The 19,065-nt window shown below is 36.6% G+C and overlaps 1 protein-coding gene across 17 annotated transcripts in view; it reads right to left on the bottom strand.

Annotated features, from left to right (window-relative positions):
- The window catches only part of MYT1L (myelin transcription factor 1 like), a 310,332-nt gene that overhangs the window by 51,994 nt on the left and 239,273 nt on the right, over positions 1-19,065 (bottom strand). For 11 of the 17 annotated variants that reach the window (XM_030946699.1, XM_030946700.1, XM_030946697.1 and 8 more), the window contains 6 exons: positions 17,682-17,893; positions 11,577-11,824; positions 9,053-9,289; positions 7,255-7,376; positions 6,830-6,892; positions 6,256-6,324 (listed from right to left, as the gene is read on the bottom strand). In XM_030946699.1, the coding sequence (XP_030802559.1) occupies positions 6,256-6,324; positions 6,830-6,892; positions 7,255-7,376; positions 9,053-9,289; positions 11,577-11,824; positions 17,682-17,893 (951 nt within the window). The remainder of the gene's footprint in view (positions 1-6,255; positions 6,325-6,829; positions 6,893-7,254; positions 7,377-9,052; positions 9,290-11,576; positions 11,825-17,681; positions 17,894-19,065) is intronic. The other 6 variants (XM_030946706.1, XM_030946707.1, XM_030946713.1 and 3 more) reach the window with 2 other exon arrangements.

The raw sequence follows: 19,065 nt of genomic DNA, 5'->3' as shown, positions 1-19,065 counted from the left end.
AACTTGCAATTTAAGAACACATAAAAAACTACAGTTTGTTCAGTTTTTTTACCACAACATTGCAGATAAATTAATAAAACACTATCATTTACAAATGGCTCAATCAAGCACTTTTTAGCATTTCTCCAAATACATCACATCTGGTCCTTGCAATCACATTTCCTATACAAAAGTTAGCTAAAGCATCAAGGAATTTCAAAAAGTGTCTGCAGATTCAATAGATACATACTTAGCATCCAAGGAGTATTTCAACTTAACACAAGATTACTTACTAGGCTCAACAACCTTAGTATTCAAGAAAAACTGTAATGACAACTTCTATTAAGTTTCCATGTAGAAAAAAAAAGACATAAACAACAGGAGTAAAAAGGTGAAAATAGGAATGTAACTGATTATTTCTCTTGCAGCAAAGAGTAATTTTCTAAGATAAAAGTGAGTGAAAACTATATAATGGGTCTCAAGTCTTGCTGCATTCTTATAGGAGGACAGATGTAATCTCAACGGGAAAAGGGAAGGGGAAGGTGGGTAAGGGAAGGCAAGGCAAAGGATAATACTTCTTTGTAGATGAAACAACAAATGCACATCCAGGAACTGAACATCAGAAACACCTCAAGTGGAAAACACAGGATACAGGTGGAGAATTCACTCCAGCAGGTAAACAGAATTCTGCAGGAATAATTGGTTTGAGTACATAAAGTGACTGTATATTGGGAGAGCTATCAAGGTTCAAAATAGTACAGGCACTGGTCAATGTCCAAGAATAATGTGGCTATCTAAAGAAGGAAATGTTCCTGTGGTGTTTTACTAATATATCCTAATAGTTTTTGTCTCTGCATTTTGAATTTATGTTTGAAAAGGCCTATTTTTTACCAGATGCCTACAGCAAGGAGGAAAATACTACTCTTTTCCAGTAATATTTTATTTTTTTAATTCATCAGAATAAAAACAACAGAAGTTTCTCCATTTCTGGGAGGATGCCTCCTCTTCCCAGCTCTTGCTGAGCAAATTGCAGTAAAAACCCATTAGTAGAAATAAATAATAGATAATATATTAATATAGAAGAGTTTCCCTAGAAGTATGAGGTAAGGATATCCTTTCTGTCATGAAAACACTGTACTGCCATGGAATTGTTTTTCAACAAGAATCATGGCTAACAGGGAGAGCTTCAGAGAAGCTCACTTTTCTATGTGAACACTGCCAGGGTGACACCTCTGGGAACAGAGAGATGAGTGAAAGAAAGTTAAGAGAAAGAGTAGAAGATCACCAAGAATATGGAAATCACTGTGGCAGAATGACATGGAAAAAAGATGGAGGAACAGAAATTCCGACTCTTACTTTATTGTAGAGAACATGCAAAAATAGACTGAGCTCATTACTTTGAGTTAAGAAGAGATGTGGGAAACAAAAGCTCTCAGGCTTCACTGTAGTGAGGGAAAGGAGGCTGCACGCCTCCCTCCATAGGAAATACCAAAAGACATCCACCACAGAAGACAAGAAAATCCACACAGATGCCTTGGGACTGAAAGACTGGGCATACTACAACAGTATCAAGGAAGTATCCAAACTTGAAGGCACCTGGTTGAACTGCAAATCTTCCTGAGGATCAGATTCTTCAGAATAAGCAATAATGGAATTTTCTGGCAGAAAACTGACCCAAGACAGCAAGGGTAGGTGTTGAGGATGGGATATTTAGTTCCACAACAGACCAAGCTAACACTTAGTTACCTAAAGTATATACATATATGTGTGTGTGTATATATATATCAATGACCTTTGAAAAACTGTGATTATCTTTACATCAAAGTAGCACTAAGTAGAAATAAGTTTGTCACTTTCTGGGAGTCTCTGGTACCTGAGTTCCCAGATTCCCACATTGACAGGACACTGAGTAGAAATTCTCACAGTTGGTCAGCTGTTTTTTAACTGGGATTGATTTACTGATGAACAAAATCTGTCCTTTTAAAACAAAAATTAATTCTAGCTTTAAATTGTTTAGGTTTTTCACTTTTACTTGTTTTATGTTTCAAAATTTTGTTTTTAACAGTATTTATAATTCCACAATGGTATTACAGTTTAGAAGTAATCGTAAGTGTTAGAAAAACCTGCTATGATAAGGAATAAATAAAGAAAACTGATAAGTAAAGGCCCCTTGTTAAGATCACACTGAATTTAATTTATGAATACTTTAATATTGGTAGCTGTCACTGGGTGGACTGTTAAGTGCTTTCCCATCATAGTTAACTTTACTCATCAATATAGTGTTCCTAGGTCCTTTAAAAAATAGTTGCTTTTCACAAGTACTATAACCAAAATCTTAATACTGGAAAAGTTTGGTTCCCTGCCAGATATTGACTTCTCGAGACAGCTTCAAAGCTGTCAATCCCCTTTTTTTTTTCCTTTTTTTTTCCCCAGCATAAGTAATTGAGAATTAAAGCAAAAGATATTGTTCTGTTATTTGGAGATCACTGACCAGGCTGTAACTGCTTTAGTCTGCTGACAAATTATGCACAAAGGCTCTGACTTTCCTATTTGAGCTTCAGGCAAAAATGAAAAATTGTGCAATCTGCATGGTAAACCTGAGTAAGAATCTTACAGATGAGAAGCACGGGTGGTAAGGAATAATTATGCTGACCAACCCTGGAAGAATTTAATTGAAAATTGCAACATTATTATTCTGAGGGCCAGGAAATGTGAGCAATGGAATCTTGGAGCCACAATTTCCAAAAGGCAATACAATAAGCATGACTGTTAAGCAAAACATTTCTCTAACCTTGTAGGATTCTTATATTATTTTGATTGTGAATATTACATGAATGATATTATTACGTAATATTATTTGAAGTGTCTGCTATTTTGTATTTTAGTTGGGATACAAAAAAAAAATCTGTGTTAGCAAAATTCCAGTTAGGAAGCTACATTATACATTATTTGCATGTGCTGTAAAATGCACACAAAGAGATAATGTATCAGTAAAATGTGATATGAAGGCCTTACCAGCACATGTGTGATATTTGATTTGATGGTAAAACCAAAAAAGTATTAAATCCTTCCAAATAATGCAGTCCAGAAACATGATTCCTATGCTGTTCTATCGGTTTTTCTACTACACCCTCAATTGTTCTCGGTACCCTGTACATTAAACAAGTATTTGCCAAGAATTTTAAAAAGGCTGAAATCTTTACAGAAGAATGGAAAAAAACTACATTAAAAACCTGAACAAGGAATAAAAGATGAAGAAGAGATGAGAACAATATAGATAAATAGGGAAGGGACAAAAGGGATCTCAGCTTGGGTTATAGGTGAAAAATGTGTATACATTTCCCTCTACAGCCTGGGGCAGGAGCCAAGGTTCCTGATTCTCACTACTCTTCTGCTGTTAGCAAACATGTGTGAAACATCCCAGCAATGCTCCCCATCTCCTCCTGGTGCCAGTCCATGCAGATCACTAAAGCTTCTACTGCTGTTGCTACGACAGCAGCATAGGCAATAGAGCAGACACCAAAATGTCCCATGGTGGCTGGTGGCCTGACAGATGGCCAGTAGTATCCCATATTATGGAATTTCTGCTTCTTTTCAGCTTCTGCTTCCTCATTTTAGAAACAAGGAAATTATAATACCAGAACTCAAACACAATGTAAATTAAGTACTTCACCATGCAAAAATTTCAAAATCAAATCCTCTTATGTAGCTCTGGTTTAGCTGCTTTGTGCATGCACATTACATTTACATGATCACATCTTCTTCCATCTTAAGCAGAGAACAAGAGCATAAATGAGAGCTGTGTAAAGGATGCTGCCATCCATAGGACTCCTACTTCCCTGCTTTCAAATATATGTGGGAAATGCTAAGATGCTTTATTTCTGTCTCCGTACCAACTTCACAGGATATAGCGACAGAGGACAATAAAAATATAAATGTGATGAAGGCAGGAGATGGGCTGATCAGACAAGGGAGCTTGAGACAGGGAACAATGTAGAAAAAAATGATGAAGGAAAAGGAAAACAGGACAGAGTAAATGGGCCAAGTGGAAGCTGGGACTGATTAGAGTTTTGGGATAGGAGAAAGGACATTATGGCTGCTCTGGAACTGGACTCTCCTGCTTTTTCTGCAGAGTTCATCCCTTTTCACAAAGGGTCAATTGCATTACATAGATCTGCTAAATTCCCATTACTCCAAGCAAATTCAAGGGTTTGAACATATACAGTTCTCTACAATGTGAAGAACTGACAAATTGAGTCCTAAAAGTATACAAGTGAGCAATCAAAAATATATACCTAAATTTCTGGTTTAAAATGAGTATAATAACAACCCTATTTACTTCAGAGTATAACTGCAGATGAAAAAAAATTTCTTTCATAACTAAATAAATTTATTAGGAAACACTCAGATGTGATGGTAGTGACAAATGTGTGAGTGAATTAATAGGTCTATCTTCAGAAGGCAGTTTGAGAAAACTGGAGTGAATCAAAGACAGGGCCTCACAGAGCATAATAAAGGAAAAGAGAAGAAATTAATTAGTTGCTTATGCAATGATTACTATCTGCCCTGTGCAATGATTTACTTTGTTATCCTGCGGAAAAATATATGATCAGAAAACAAGGAATTGCCATACAGTGCAAATACAAAGGAGAACTGAGTTAAGTAAGCCTGCTTAAAATTCTCTCATTTTGAAACTTAACAGAGTTTTATATGTTCAACTGGTATAATGGTAACTGCTAAATTAATAACTTATGCTAATGAATAATAAGTAATAGATTTTAAACCTAAAAATATTACTTTAACTTAATCTTGCTTTTTGCTTAGGTAAAACGTGAAAAAAGTAGAGAGAGTGGCATGATATAGAAATGAGATCTCAAGTTTAGGTGTTTTGGGATTTTTTTCTTCCTGGTTTCTACCAGGCAGCCTTGACTGCAGATGTTTGAGAAAAGCAGAGGAGATGAAGTATTTCAGAAACAGCTTCCTAAGATAAGTAGAAACCTTATGAAGGGTTTGCTTAAAATATTCATGCTGCCTCAAGAGTCCTGAGTGTGTTGTGCTTATGCATTCACATTTCCTCAAACTTCTACCATTTGACCCATCCCAACCCAAAATCCAGATCCAAATCTGAGTTTCTCTGAGGTACACATGTCTTTCTCTACTTATACTTAAATGTTTTCCTTGATCTCATTTACATCCTATTTTGCATATCACATATTCTTCTGGCAGCATATATCAGCGTGACCTAAACTAATAGTTTCAAAACATTATCTTTTACTTTGTGTGAAATCAGCTGTAAATTTTGCATGTATTGTTTACCTCTAGCAACTAAATTAAGTAAAACTAGAGAGGAATTTTACTCCAGCAGTTTTCTCATGCTTGCTTTCTTATTTTCCCACGGTATACATCAAGAGTTGTTTGGTTTTTTTTTAAATCAGCATATGTACTGAATTAAAGAAATGTGTTGTAAAAACAGAATAATGCTAAGCAGTATGGCAGCATGTGGTGTCCATTCATACTTTCCCTACAGAATTTTCCTCATTTCTTGTGAAAATTTCTCCATCTTAAACAAATTGCCAGCTCAGGAGCACTGCCCTGTCATAGCACTAATAAATGCTATAGTTCTTCCACACAGAGAGTTGCAGTAGAGCATATGTGCGGGAAGACAGAGCAAAGCTAAGTCTCATGATCCTCTAACGTTCATAGTTCAAAATTGTTACTCCAAAGAACTGAAAGGAATGGCAAAGAACCCATTTTAAGCAGGGGATAAGTAAGTAAACATTAAAAAAACATAGTCACATGAGAAAATGAATTAGGCTGGTAGCAATGATACGAACCTGGGGAAAATTATGCAAGCTTTTGGGAAAACCAAATTGTTCTCCCTCCAGCTGTGTCTGAGAAACTGCAATGCTTTACTGCTTGTGTAATCAGAAGTGTTTCATCAGTCTAATTGTATGGGAATTTTCTGTTCTAACTAGCAAACTCAAAGTTCAGAAAAAAATTGAAAAGGAATTCAAACATTGAGCTGAAATTCCAGAAGTTCTGTCTTTTGTCCATCCCTGTCACCTAATGGACACACAAAAGGACATACTAGGTCAACAGACTTATGTACAGAGCCCCCCTGTATGGAATTTCTAGAGACTTCAATACATGTTCCAAGCAGGATCAGCCCCTTCTGCAGTGGCTCTCCAGACAGCATTTCTAATTTCTGATACAACTTTACACAATTTGCGGTCAAATAAATATTTATAAAGAAAATATTTGTTCTTTATATCTTACTTGAGTTCTTGTGAGCTTGTGGCCAGCATACTCCGAATGCTTTTGTCAGCCAAGGGACAGCCAGATAAACTGTAAGACATGGCAGGACATACAAGTATGTTAATCTTCTCATTAACTGAACACTCCCAAACAAACACAACATAAAAATTAAAAAGTAAAAGTTTGTAATGCAGAAAAGCGATGGGGCAAGTGCTGTAATATTGAATTCCGTAATATAGTTAACCCTCTGAATATATTTAGTTATCAATATTACTTCCAAAATTACATACTGCATACTGTAAATGTTCTTGTTTGTTTGTTTGTTTCTCTATGTACTAGAAAAATATAACAAAAATATTGGAGATTCCTGGGTTAACTACTTAAATGCTTAAGGAATAGTTTGGAAATTTTAGTAATCTATTTAAAAATAAAAGACGTTTATACAACACACAAATTAGCATGCTTTTAAGATCAACATATATTACTCAAAGGGTTAACACATAGTTCAACGTTTTACTTTGACAGCATTGTTGAGGTAAGCTGAAAACAATAAATTGAAAAGACAGAATCCACCATGAAAAAAATGAAGTCACACCTTCTATGTGAGGCGTAATTACCAGTCACATGACCACTCCCATCACACCCTGGTGTTGGACATCTGCCACCAAACAAAAACAAAAACAGCCAAAATAGTAAGTATGTTTAAAAAAAAACTTTTAAAAGTTTCATTGTTTCCAGTTTAGCTGCAATGACTGCAAGGGGTTTTAAGCATCCTAATCGAAAAGCTGCAAAATGAACAGGTTTAAATGAAAATGGCGTCTCCATACAATATAGCATCATTAAGAACAAGCAAATACACATTAGCTTATCACTTTACTTAACTGGCAGTTTGAAACATTTATATGCTGCAAATGTTGCATGCTCATACTGCAAGGCGTATATGTATTAGTTGGTTTAAAAAAAGACAAAGAGAGAAAAAGTTAAAAGGAGATAAATAATTTCACCTCACATTATGCTTACGTTATTAAATCCTTTTTGCTCTCTTTGCATTGAGGGTATTTGGGTTTAGGACTTGGGATTGTAACTTCACCGGGATACCTTCTTTCTTCAAGTGCCTCTTGGAAAGGATCCAAATCTTCCGGCTACAGGCAAATATATACATATTAATTTCAGCTAAAGAAGGTCACAACTTACACAAAATAATGCAAAGCAGAGTCATCAGATGGTATCTCCTGCTTATCCTATTCTGACAGAGAAAATTAATGAATTTTTTTTTTCACATACTAAACTTTTGAATAATATTTGAATATTTTGATGAAGACTTCACAATATGTGAAATATATAATTTATTTAATTAGAAAAAATAAAAAGGAAAAAAATCTGGCTTTTTCTGTAGCTGTCATATTATTTTTCTCTAAAGACTCACGTCTCTTCCCTAAAGTCACTGCACAACAGAGGAAAGGCAAAAAAGATGACTAAATGCAGTATCTTATGCATCAAAAAGCCATCTTAAATAGCATTTTTAAGGATTTAGAACACCTCAAAGATGAAAGAGAAGCAATCTTAACATCTACACACAGAATCTCAGTCTGGGATGAATATCAATGGATCTGTCTGGCAAGACAGAATGATATAATCTGTAATTAACTTTAGTGTTGTTCAGAAATTCAAACCTATCTATTTCAGGAATGCAGTGGCTGAATGCAGGGATTCAGGGATTCCTGCAGATGGTGCTATAAACAACATAGTAGAACTAGGGAGTTCTTTGAAAAAACATGCTACTTTACCTCACATTTCCTTGATAGTGACAGATTTCCTGCCAACTTCAGGGAAATTAACAGCAAAACTGTACCACCAAAGCTAGAATGCATTCAGGCTACCTAGTGAAAATGCCATGTCGTATATTTTAAAGACTCTGAGAATTGCTTTATGGTTTAATTAAAATTGGCAAGAGGTGTGCTAAACACAAATGATTAGCTTAATTTTTAGCTATAAACCAACTAGAAGTCCTCAGACAAGTAAATTGAATTGAGTGCAGGATTTTAAGCTGCAGAATGGATAAGGGTTTAAACCTGACAGAAGAAAGCAGCATCACTGAACCTTGTCAGCAGACCTCTTCAGTGTCCTGTCTATTCTGTTTTGAAAAGCAATAAAAATTCACTGACATATTTCCTTTATTTGCCTCTTCTGTTTAAAGGGTTTTGCTGCTGTCTTGGTATTATAAGTAGAAAAGTAACACTGATTTCTTATATCCCTTCTTTGTATTTTTGAGAAAAAGTATTTCATTAATGCAGGCCCTTACACAGAGCTATCAAGAGCATATAAGTAATCTAGAAGATTAGTTGAAATAGTTGAAAGCTTACATTATACTCTTCTGCTTTGTTTAAATTGATTTCTAAGTAATACAGGCTTTCAAATAGCACATCATTTATGGTTTTCAAATTCAGGAGAATATCTTGTCTTCAGAGCTGATTATCCCAGTATTGCATGGTTATGTCAACTTGCTTATACAGAGTAACATAATCTGGATATAGCAAAACATCTTTACTGCAGAAAATATTTGTTAACAAGATGATGCTGTTAGAAAACATGATTCACATTCATGGTTCAAATGTTGTCTTATGGAACTGAGTCACAGATCAGATGTGTGCCAGCATGATATAGTCCTAAAGATTAACCATCAAAAAGTCCTTTTTGTAGAAAACCACCAGTTTTGTCACATACTAATTTTGCTTCCTATTTCCCTCCAAATTCCAGAAAATTAATTAATTACCAAAATTAGACTGCAACAAGAACTATAGAGATGAAAAAGACATACATTAATTTCTTTGGAATCATCTTCATCTATCCTACTTGGCTTCATTTTAGTGTAGTCCACTGGCAAGTCCCAGCAGTCACCCTCATTCAGTTGGTAACAGCGGTTGTTCATCACAGCTTGTCGTTGTGGGGACATTGGCTCCAGTGGGGTCAAAATGGTGCAGCAGCCATCTCGCTGCCTCTGCTTGTTCATGCTCAGATCCAACGTCCCATTTTCATCGACTTCCATATCAGGATTCTGTCAAAATAAGAAAAATATTGTTAATTCAGCTTCACACTGGCAAACTGCTACCTCTTCTTCAATCTGATTGCCTAGCAGAATGATAAAATGCTTTTCCATTCCTGTATAGATTGTAAGCATTGAGCCCCCTCCTACACATAGCATGATGCTGTTACACAACATTAATGCTGTTAAAGTAGATTTCTTCCTGAATGGCTAATTTGATGTTTGGGGGGAAAGGGGACAGTATTCAGTACCCCTCTTGCCACCCAGCACATCGGTGCAAAATCTGATACATAAAGGAGAAAGCTCCAAAGGTATTTTCTTGCCATTGTCTTTATGTTCTTGATTTATTCTGTGACAGGTGAAGTAACCTGTGAGGTAACATCTGCATAATTCTTGTTTTCAGTCCTGGCATGCATCTGGGTGATTAGAGAAACAAAAAACAGCTAACATCAAATAATCTTTGTTTCTTTTTTTCTTTTACATTAGCAGTCAGTGCTTGAATAGATAATGACAGAAAATTAAACAGGGAGGTAGGGTACCAAAAGAAGTCCTTTTGGAAACCATTTGTCAAGGAGGAAATGCATTTAAGTTTCACAGCTCCTTCGCTGCAGATGAACACCTATTAACAATTCATGTATCTACTCTGATAATAATTTGTTCCAATTTCTGTGACAACTGGTACTGTGAAAAATGGGATGAGTATGGGCTCTTTTGCAGAAAGAAAAAAGTGTTGACTATTACATTAGATAAGGAGAAATAAGATATCTTAAAATGAACACAAAATTTAAAAACTAAGGAGAAATAAGATAAAAATGCCCATAGAGAATCCCTCATCTTTCAAAAAATGAAGTGTTCCATGAGAAATTTGGTTTCAAAATGAATGTGAATCTGACTGACTCCTTTTATGTCTGGTGACTTTCTTTCCTCTTGAGTAACAACAGAGCTGCAGGAAACCACTGCAAATGCAAATCTCTCTTTCTGAATTACTGCCTTTTGTTAGAGCTTATATCTAATTGCTGCTATCTGGCTAATTTAATTTAGAAAGTATTTGTTTATCTCCTCAGACTCATTCCTTCAGCTGCAATATAGTGACACATTAGGAAAGAGGCCCTTTCTGGCTTAGATGCAGAAGATTTTCAGCATTGTATTCCAACTTCTCCCATCATAATGAATAGAGAAGAACTGCATTTATTTACATGAGAGAAAGAGATTTCCCTCTTGAACAGTATTAAATCAATTAATATAAAAAGCAGCATTTGAAAACAAAGGCCATTCTGGCTTGGAGCATGAATATTACTAATACTTACTGCTACAGGTTTAGTTTGTTATGAATGATCATAACATGAGGTGGTTTGCACAGTAAGGGAAAGCAAACCTTTATCTATAGGAGAAGAACAGAACATGTCTGCCAGCTCAAAATCTCTCTTCAAGCAGAATAAAAATGTTTCCTCTGCACTGCATCTATCTGCTCAGCCATCTAGTGGTCTCCTGTAGGCAACACTGTACTGTTTGCTGGTGCATGTTAAATACTCATTTTTGAACAGTTATCAGAGTCAAAATTTTAAAGTTAAAAATAAAAACTCCTAAATGTTTAACAAATGTTAATAGTGCACTGTTTTTTCTTAATACAGAAAGCTTAATGGCAAAAGCTTTTATTTGTATCTGTGATGGCCATTTTATAATATACTGAGGCTCTGTGAACATACAGTACAGCAGTCACTCTGCAGGACTGTTATGCACATTTTAAGTCACCTGTACTGGAGGATTTGTTCATTTCAAATATATTATGCATTGACTTAAGAACTCTGGTATCACAGACAGGCAAGAAATTATACCATACAGCACCACAGATTTGTCTGCACTGAATCTTACAAGCTTAGGTCCTATTTGTGACTTTTAAATGAAAATGCAGAGTTAAATCTTAATCCTTTTGCCAAATGTATGAACCAGACTGCATTTAAAAAAAAAAAAAAACCAATACCCAAACAGTAGTGAAATTAGCACCACTTGAGCAATCCAAACATCTTTTATAATTATAGTAAGAGACAAATTTAAAAAAGGAGTACATGGTATCAGTATCATTAGTTTATAAAGCATCATGATTCCTGTGATATTTGTGAGCAATTTGTATCTTTCTTTTGGCAATTTTCCTCCCTGCTTTAGCATAGCCACCAGATTATGTTAATTTTGAGGGGAAAAAAAAAGGCAAGATGTATTAAAGCTTTTCTCTCAATGAGGGTCACAGAGCAAGTACAGTTAAGAGAAATCTTCATCAACAAAGAGATTTACTAATTTTTACCCTTGCACAGAGATCCTGAGGCTTAGTGGAGAGGTTCTGAGGCATCTCCCTGCAGCGGGTGGAGAGATTCAGAATAGCAGTAGCAGCCATGTGTGCTGCCTCCATGTCATGAGTATAGTCAAAGCTGCTCTTGCTGCAGGTACTGCTGGCACTGCTGCCTCCACCACAACTCATATTGCTGCTGCTGCTAGGGGCATAACTGCTTGTTGTGCTGCTGGTTGGACTTGAATTCTTACAGTAGCGTTTAGCTGTGGGAAGAAATATGACAAGGATGACTCAAAAGAAGGAGCATTTTGCATAAGTGAAGAGGAAAACAAACTGCTGGAGGTGAAATTTATAATGAGGAACAGTAACCAATGCCAAAAAAAAAAGCCCGCAATAAGAATGATGGCTGTATTTCTCGATTTCTGTCTGTGAGTTTTATATGCTACATGTGTGAGACCGTATGAAATAACCTCCTGTAAAAATCTGCATGACATGATCATGAATTGTTCTGACAAACAGGCTAGATTTATAAAACAATAAAAACACAGAAACACTGCTTTTACCCCACATATATAGTCAGACAAAAGGTACAATCTGCTCAGCTCATTCATTTTTATTAATGACAGGCAATGTAACAGTATGGGCCCTTTTCCTATTTACATGAGGAACTGTTAGTTTAAGGCCTAGAACTCCCCAGAGTTACTGGAGATCAAACCCAAGGCTGATGAGCTTGGCCTCTGGGCCACAGTACAACCCATACTTCCTCAAACACCTCATGCTTCCTAAAAGCTTAATTTCCTCCTACACCACAAGCAAATATGGCACTGGCCATCCCAAAGACAGGAGCACGACAGGAGAAAAAAGGTGGGTGTCATGTGTTAGTTTTACCATGACTTGCACAAAGGCAGAAGCAATGGCTGTTTAAATGGCAACAACAGGAACAAGTGAAAAATCCTCTCCTCCCCCTTTAAACAACTTGAGCACCTACAACTCTTCATAAAACTGGTAAGGACCAGAAATACCCCTCCCTGCTCCCACTGCAGTGATGCTCAGCTGTGCTGTGACTGACACAAGCCACAGGTGGTCACAGAAGAGCCAAGGCACTGACAGTGCTCACGTCCAGCCAGTCTAAACACAAGGCAGCACTGCTGCTGCTTCTAAGCAATGCTCCTTGCAGCCAAAGGTATTACAGCAGTAAGGGCAAGCAGCCCTATTAGCCCACTTATTTCCCCAGCCCTCTTCCCAGATGAGCTGTTTTAAGAGTGTTTGTAAAAATGCAGAAAGTGTGAGCTCGTCTCCCAAATGTAGAAGTTTATGTATTTTCAGAAAAAAAATAAAAAGTCAAGGTCAGAGGATACATCCATGCATATTACAGCAACTACTTCCCCTTAAGATGGAAATGTATACTGCAGAGATCATACCTTATAGCACAGTGTAACAATAACCAACTAGCATGCTGATTAGAGAGCTATACAAAAAAGGTCAGGCCCTAGACAGAGCTCTTCCGTGATGGGCTCCATTTAAATGCCAGGCTCTTCACTTGTATTTGTCTGAACAGACATACATATAATAATCTGCTCCCATAAGCACAGCCCATTTGTGAACCATGGGCTGCTTTGCTAGGCAGACAGGGTTCAAAAGAAGAATCTGAAAGCAAAATGTCTCTGCTAGAGCTTATGTCATCTTCTTTTCTCTAAAGAAGTGAAAAAAATCATGGCATTATTTTTACTGCAAAGGAAATAGTGTTTTACTTAAATCATAACAGATGGAGTTTTCTCAGGAAAGCCACATAATGCACAGGGTGTGATTTTTTTTAAGTGAAGTGAATGTAAACATTCATCACTTTATTTTTTTTTTGTTTTGAACACATAGTAGCACTACACTAGCAGGCTATCCACTAATAATAAATTTGTGAACTGTTCCTCAAGCGTTTCATTATTAATATAGTAGTCAGTGGTGGTCATTAAAAATTCAGCATTTATCCATTGTTACTTTCTTACAGTATCCAAGACACACAAGAATTTTCCTATACTTAAGGAAGCAGGTAATTGAATAATTCAGTTTTTACTGTGTTATGTTAACACAGCAAGCACTCTGTACTACTGAACTTGCCAAATTAGAATTATCTTTCAAAAATCATGGGAACAAATAAGACTTTTAGCATTTTAAAAAAATGTTAGTCTTGTTATAGCAGGTCGCATTTAGACAGACATAAGAGACATATTACATGTGAAATTATATATATATATATGAGAATGTGTGCTAAAGAGAGGGAGGGAAAGAGGCAGCTTTTATACATAGAACTAACCATCAGAAACTCATGCAGGCTCTGATACGGACTCCTCTGTGGCCTTGGTAAAACTACATTATCCCTTGAATTCATTTTCTCTATACACAGAAAGTTGCTTCTAAAATTTAGTTGTGTTGTGATTCACTTGCAGAACACTTTGAAGATGTAAAGTGCTATAAGCATGCTACACAATTATTAGCTTCAGGTTACCAATAATTTAAGCAAAACTTACTTGGAGAGAAATGGCCATGGTTATTTAACTTTACTGCAGCTGTACATTTGAAGATGAGTCACATAACCCAGACTGTTCATTTCACGTTAACTTTTCAGAGAAACAAAGATCATCGATTTATAATGAATAAAATCAATCTGTTCACTAATGAAGGGAAAGCTGCATTGTTTCAATACCAGATAGTTCTGCTTGTTACAATCCCCACCCCTGTGGCACCAGGTTTACCAACCTCTGCAGTCCATCTATGCTTTGTAATCCAGAGTGAAACCAAATGTGAAGAACACCTTCTCCATTAAAAACCGACACAGGTCTAACCAGCTGCATACCCAAACTGGGCTTCCACCAGATCATGCCTGGGGGCTGATTACAAAGAACCCCTCAAAGTCTAAAGGCTTCTCTTACTAATTAACTATGGGGGAGTGGGAGAGATCCCAAACATGAAAAAGACAAAACGAAGGTATTTGGACTGGAGTTCAGTTCTGCCCAGGCACCTTCATCCCCAGTATGGTCTAAACACTGAATGTAGTAGTAAATTAATTACAGTTTCAACACTTTTTCTGACTTGTACATCTCACCTAATTTCAGGTACCTGACCTAGTCATTATAGGCTTCCTATTCAGGCAGTGGAAGAAAATAGGAACTTCCAGGCCATCATTCACCTGACCAGTTTTAAACAAGCACCTCAGGAAAAGATTAACTAAATCAGAGAAGCATCTACCCTTCTTGAATCTGAAAGGGTTGCCAAACTCAGCTGTTGGTGCTAACATTACAAAACTCTGAATATGGTCAGATGAATCCCACTCATAACATTTTTCCAGTGTTTTGATAGTATGACCCAACTTATTGGTGGGGTGACAACAATTTCTGCCATCACCTAAGCAACTGAAAGTGTTGCCATCACCACTGCCTGCTGTGTCCAGCTTTGCCTATCTTTACTGCTGTGTACCATAAGCCCAGCATCCAATACACTATGCAACTGGTTTTAAAGGAAAAACAAGCCCAAAAATAAAAAAATTCTCAAGAATTAATAGATCACCCTACCCAACAATCCAAAGTATACCTTTTCTGTTTGTTTTTTAGTAAACCATACTGTAAAAAAATATAAAGGAAACAATTCAAATGTGCTATTTATGTTTGTGTCACTCCCAGCTCTACACTTACTGATATAATCCCTTTCTCTGATGATGAAAATACCATAGTAGCTGACAATTAAAAAAGAGCTATTGATTTTTCATATCCTTAAGACTACTTCTCTCGTACAGGCAGAACTAAGCACTGTTTACCTGCACATTCCCCCCAAAACCTTAGATGTACTTTTGGGTTTTTCAGGATGACTTTTCAGAACTGAGTCTGCTTTTATATAAACATGCTTTACTGACATACATAATAGGTGTTCTGTGGACCGCCATAAAGTCTTTAGTAGCAATCATTAATTTTTTATATACAAATATAAAACCATCTAAAAATACTGTGGCGTTTTTTGAAGGGGCTATTTTAAGTGAAGAGTCTCTTCCTGAAATGTCTTTCATATTCAGTTATTTACAATAACTGTCAGCAAAATCCTTGTTTCATGGAGATTCAGTGGCAAAATGTTTTAACAATTTCAGTGTGCCCAGGACTTGACTTCATCATTCTAAGAATTCAACTGATTTTCTTGAGCCAATTTAAGCCAAATATGTTGGAGTACTTCTGAAATTTCAGAGATGTGAATACTAGAGGTTTCATGAAAATCACTAACAGGGAAAAGACGAACTCAAATCAGGCCCCACCTCTGGGACCATGGTGGCAGGTCCATCTGGCCGAACAGCACACACATCCCTACACACCAGGTGTAGTGTGCACTGTGTCCAGCACAGCCACGAGTGTGGAACAAAGCTGTAGAGCAGCCTTTTCTGGCAGCCAACCCGCTCCAGCACTAACAGGCTTCCGCTGTTCCCAGCACGCATGAGCCCCGTATGCTTTCTATACCAGCATGAATCACAGGGATGCAGGATCCCTCAGTCCCCCCTGGCTCACATCACTGAGCAGTGAAGCCACCTAGTCCCAGTCCTATAGCCAGGAAAAACTCCCATTTCTATCAAAGGAAGATGGGTGTGCATAAAGACAGTGACCTGTATCAACACAGCTTTTTATTATTTAAGGCCACTGTGAACTTGTGCTTGATGTTATATGTATTTTCAAATTCTGGTGGTTTGGGAGAAAAAGGGAAGTTTGTCATTATTTATTGAAAAAGGGGCCTTAAATGAGAAACATATGTATCTGTTGCTTATGCATCAGTAATTTGATCTGAAAATAAGCTTTTTCACAGGAACCCAGCAGTATTGTGATGCTGTCCTTTCTGCAAGAGTAGACAGAATACATATGCAATATTTAATACCTAATTTACCTTATACTAATGTACACTCATATTCTTCCTAACCACAGTTACAGTTAGTGCTTTACTTTTAATGCTGTTCAAGCCCTTATTCTGATAAAGACAAATAAGATGGAGGTATGAGGAAAAAAAGAGGTCTTTTACCAAAAATAAGTTTCCTTTCACAACCCTTTTCCTTTGTGCTATAGTGCAAGAACATGCCTGTTAATTCTATAAGAAAGGAAAATATCCAAAATATCAGACATATGAAGGCAAGAGCCATAGTAATTTTTTATTTGTTCACCTAACTACTTTTAAATGTCAGTCTGTGTTCAGGCAATAGCATAAATTGCTCTGTATAGTTTGTTTCTTTCTGTTTTCTTAAACAAAAAATCTGACACCTGCCTGATATTTCTTATAGTAGTCACTGAGTAGTATCACATATTTTAACAAAAAAAAACCAAAAAAACTGCTAGCACTCAAAAAGAAGAAAAAATGTTTGGTTTAGGTTTTAGATATATATATATAAATATATATGCATAAATATATATATATGTATATATACATAGAATATATATGCATCTATAAATATATTGTCCTGAAAAATTCCTGATGTCTTCAAACTCTATAATCCTTCTTTATCCTGTAATTCATTTATAAAAAAACCTCTTGCCTGACTGATTCCATCCATTGTCTTCTACTGAACTGAAGGTAGTATCAGGTTTCTCCTGAACATTTAAAATATGTTAGGTTTTCCAGAGAATTCAACCAGTGTATTTATGAGGACAAGATAAGCAAAAATGCCTCTTTAAGTATGTAAGTATGTTATCTGAAGCACAATGAGGCTCAGGTTTTCTACTTCCACATCCCCACAAAGCAAGTATGTTATCTTTCTGGGTTACCTGAACTGCTGCTTGGAGATGAGAATCCTAATGTGACCCTTGAGGCCAGGTCTCCCAGACAGTAACATAAGGATTATCTCTATTACTTAGCTTTTATTGCCATCTCAATACATCCCAGGAGCTTAATAGCTGGAGATGTCTTTTGCCAGTGCAACAACCCTGAAGCAAGCACCGTATAAAAAACATTTCTTTTAAAAGGCCTTCAAAATAACTTACATATGATAGCATTCCTCATAATACTGTATGAACATGAAAACATGTCTTATTTGTATGATGTTTACATATACAACAACATGATTAACTGCAAACTTGTCTCTCATGTATAAGAGTGTGCACCTCCTACCATCATATCCTTTGGGGGATATATCCCTGGATTGCACCTTGGGAGCTATGGCTCTCTTGCCATAGGCATGGTTGTCATAACTGTTATATTCAAACGAAGTCTTAGAGTATTTCTCTAGTTCCTTGGCCAAGTTGGAGCGGGGTGTGGTGGTGGGGACATTGTTTCTGTAGCCATACTGAGGGATCTCCAATTGCTTAACAAAGCACATGGGCCTAGAAATTAAAGATATGTACAGTTTGTTAGATGCAGTTCAGTTTACTATGTTTGTGCATAATTTATAGTTCAGATCAGAAAATCTTAGTTATTTCTTGTACTCAAGAGACAGCAATATATTATTGCATTTTCTTAGTTTGGTTATTTTCAGCAGACAAACAATATTTATTTCCTTGAACAAAGCCTAGACGAAATTAATTCTAATGCCACTAAATGTATCCTGCAGCTAAAAGTATTTTAAAGTTCTGTTTTAAAATACTTCAGGATTTCCCTTTCCCCTTGTAATTGCACCACAAAGCAAATATTTTGTTTCTTTTGGGAGGTGAATTAAAGAGGGTCAAGCAGACTGACAGAAGAAGTTTGGACGAATTCTTTAAATATCAAAAAGAAAAAAGTAGATTGGGAATCTCCACCTAATTTATGGAGTTTCTTCCATATTTCTTCCAACAGCGTTGTATGCGGTTTTCCTCTGTGCTTTCAAAAGCAACCATTCCTGTTTCATCCTTCAATATACAAATCCACGTTCATCTTGAGAAGAGTCTCAGAAGCCCTGTTGACTTTGAGCTGCTGCCTTGCAGATCCTACTCATCCTTAAATGCAAGGCTCTGGCAGGAGCTGCAATTCCTGACACACAGATGCACACCTCAAGGAAGATCCTGAGCATGAATACAAATAAAACTGTTTCAGTTAAATATCTCTTTCATTTAGGATGAGGGAGGACAGTTAGAAGAAGCCCTGATTGATGTTATTCCATCATTTGAGAAACTTGTGAAAGCCCAGTGAAAGAGCCCTGCAGTGAACTCCACTGTCACACCATCTTCTGCATGTGGGCACAGAAGCTATCAGCTCAAAGAAGGCAGATCCTGCAAACCCTACCTATATAATAAAGTGTTACATGACTGGGTCATAGGAAGCAATTGCTGCACAATGCTGCATGTCTACCTGCTGCATGTAGCAAGAGGTGAGGATGATGAACAGCCCACCTGAGGTGCTTCTGCTGGAATCAAGAAGCATATATATTTTTTCACTTTTCTTCTTTTTTCTTCTCTTTTTTTTTCCTTACTGCATTTATAACCAGAGGAAATGGAAGGAACAATCATAGGAACATCAATTCAGTTGAGATCAGAAGTATCATCATGTTGACTAACAAAGTGAAATGTGCTCAATAGTA

Source organism: Camarhynchus parvulus, chromosome 3, assembly GCF_901933205.1.
Source record: "Camarhynchus parvulus chromosome 3, STF_HiC, whole genome shotgun sequence".
NCBI lineage: Eukaryota > Metazoa > Chordata > Aves > Passeriformes > Thraupidae > Camarhynchus > Camarhynchus parvulus.
Note: the sequence above shows the minus strand (reverse complement) of the source record. Positions and strands in the feature narration are given on the sequence as shown.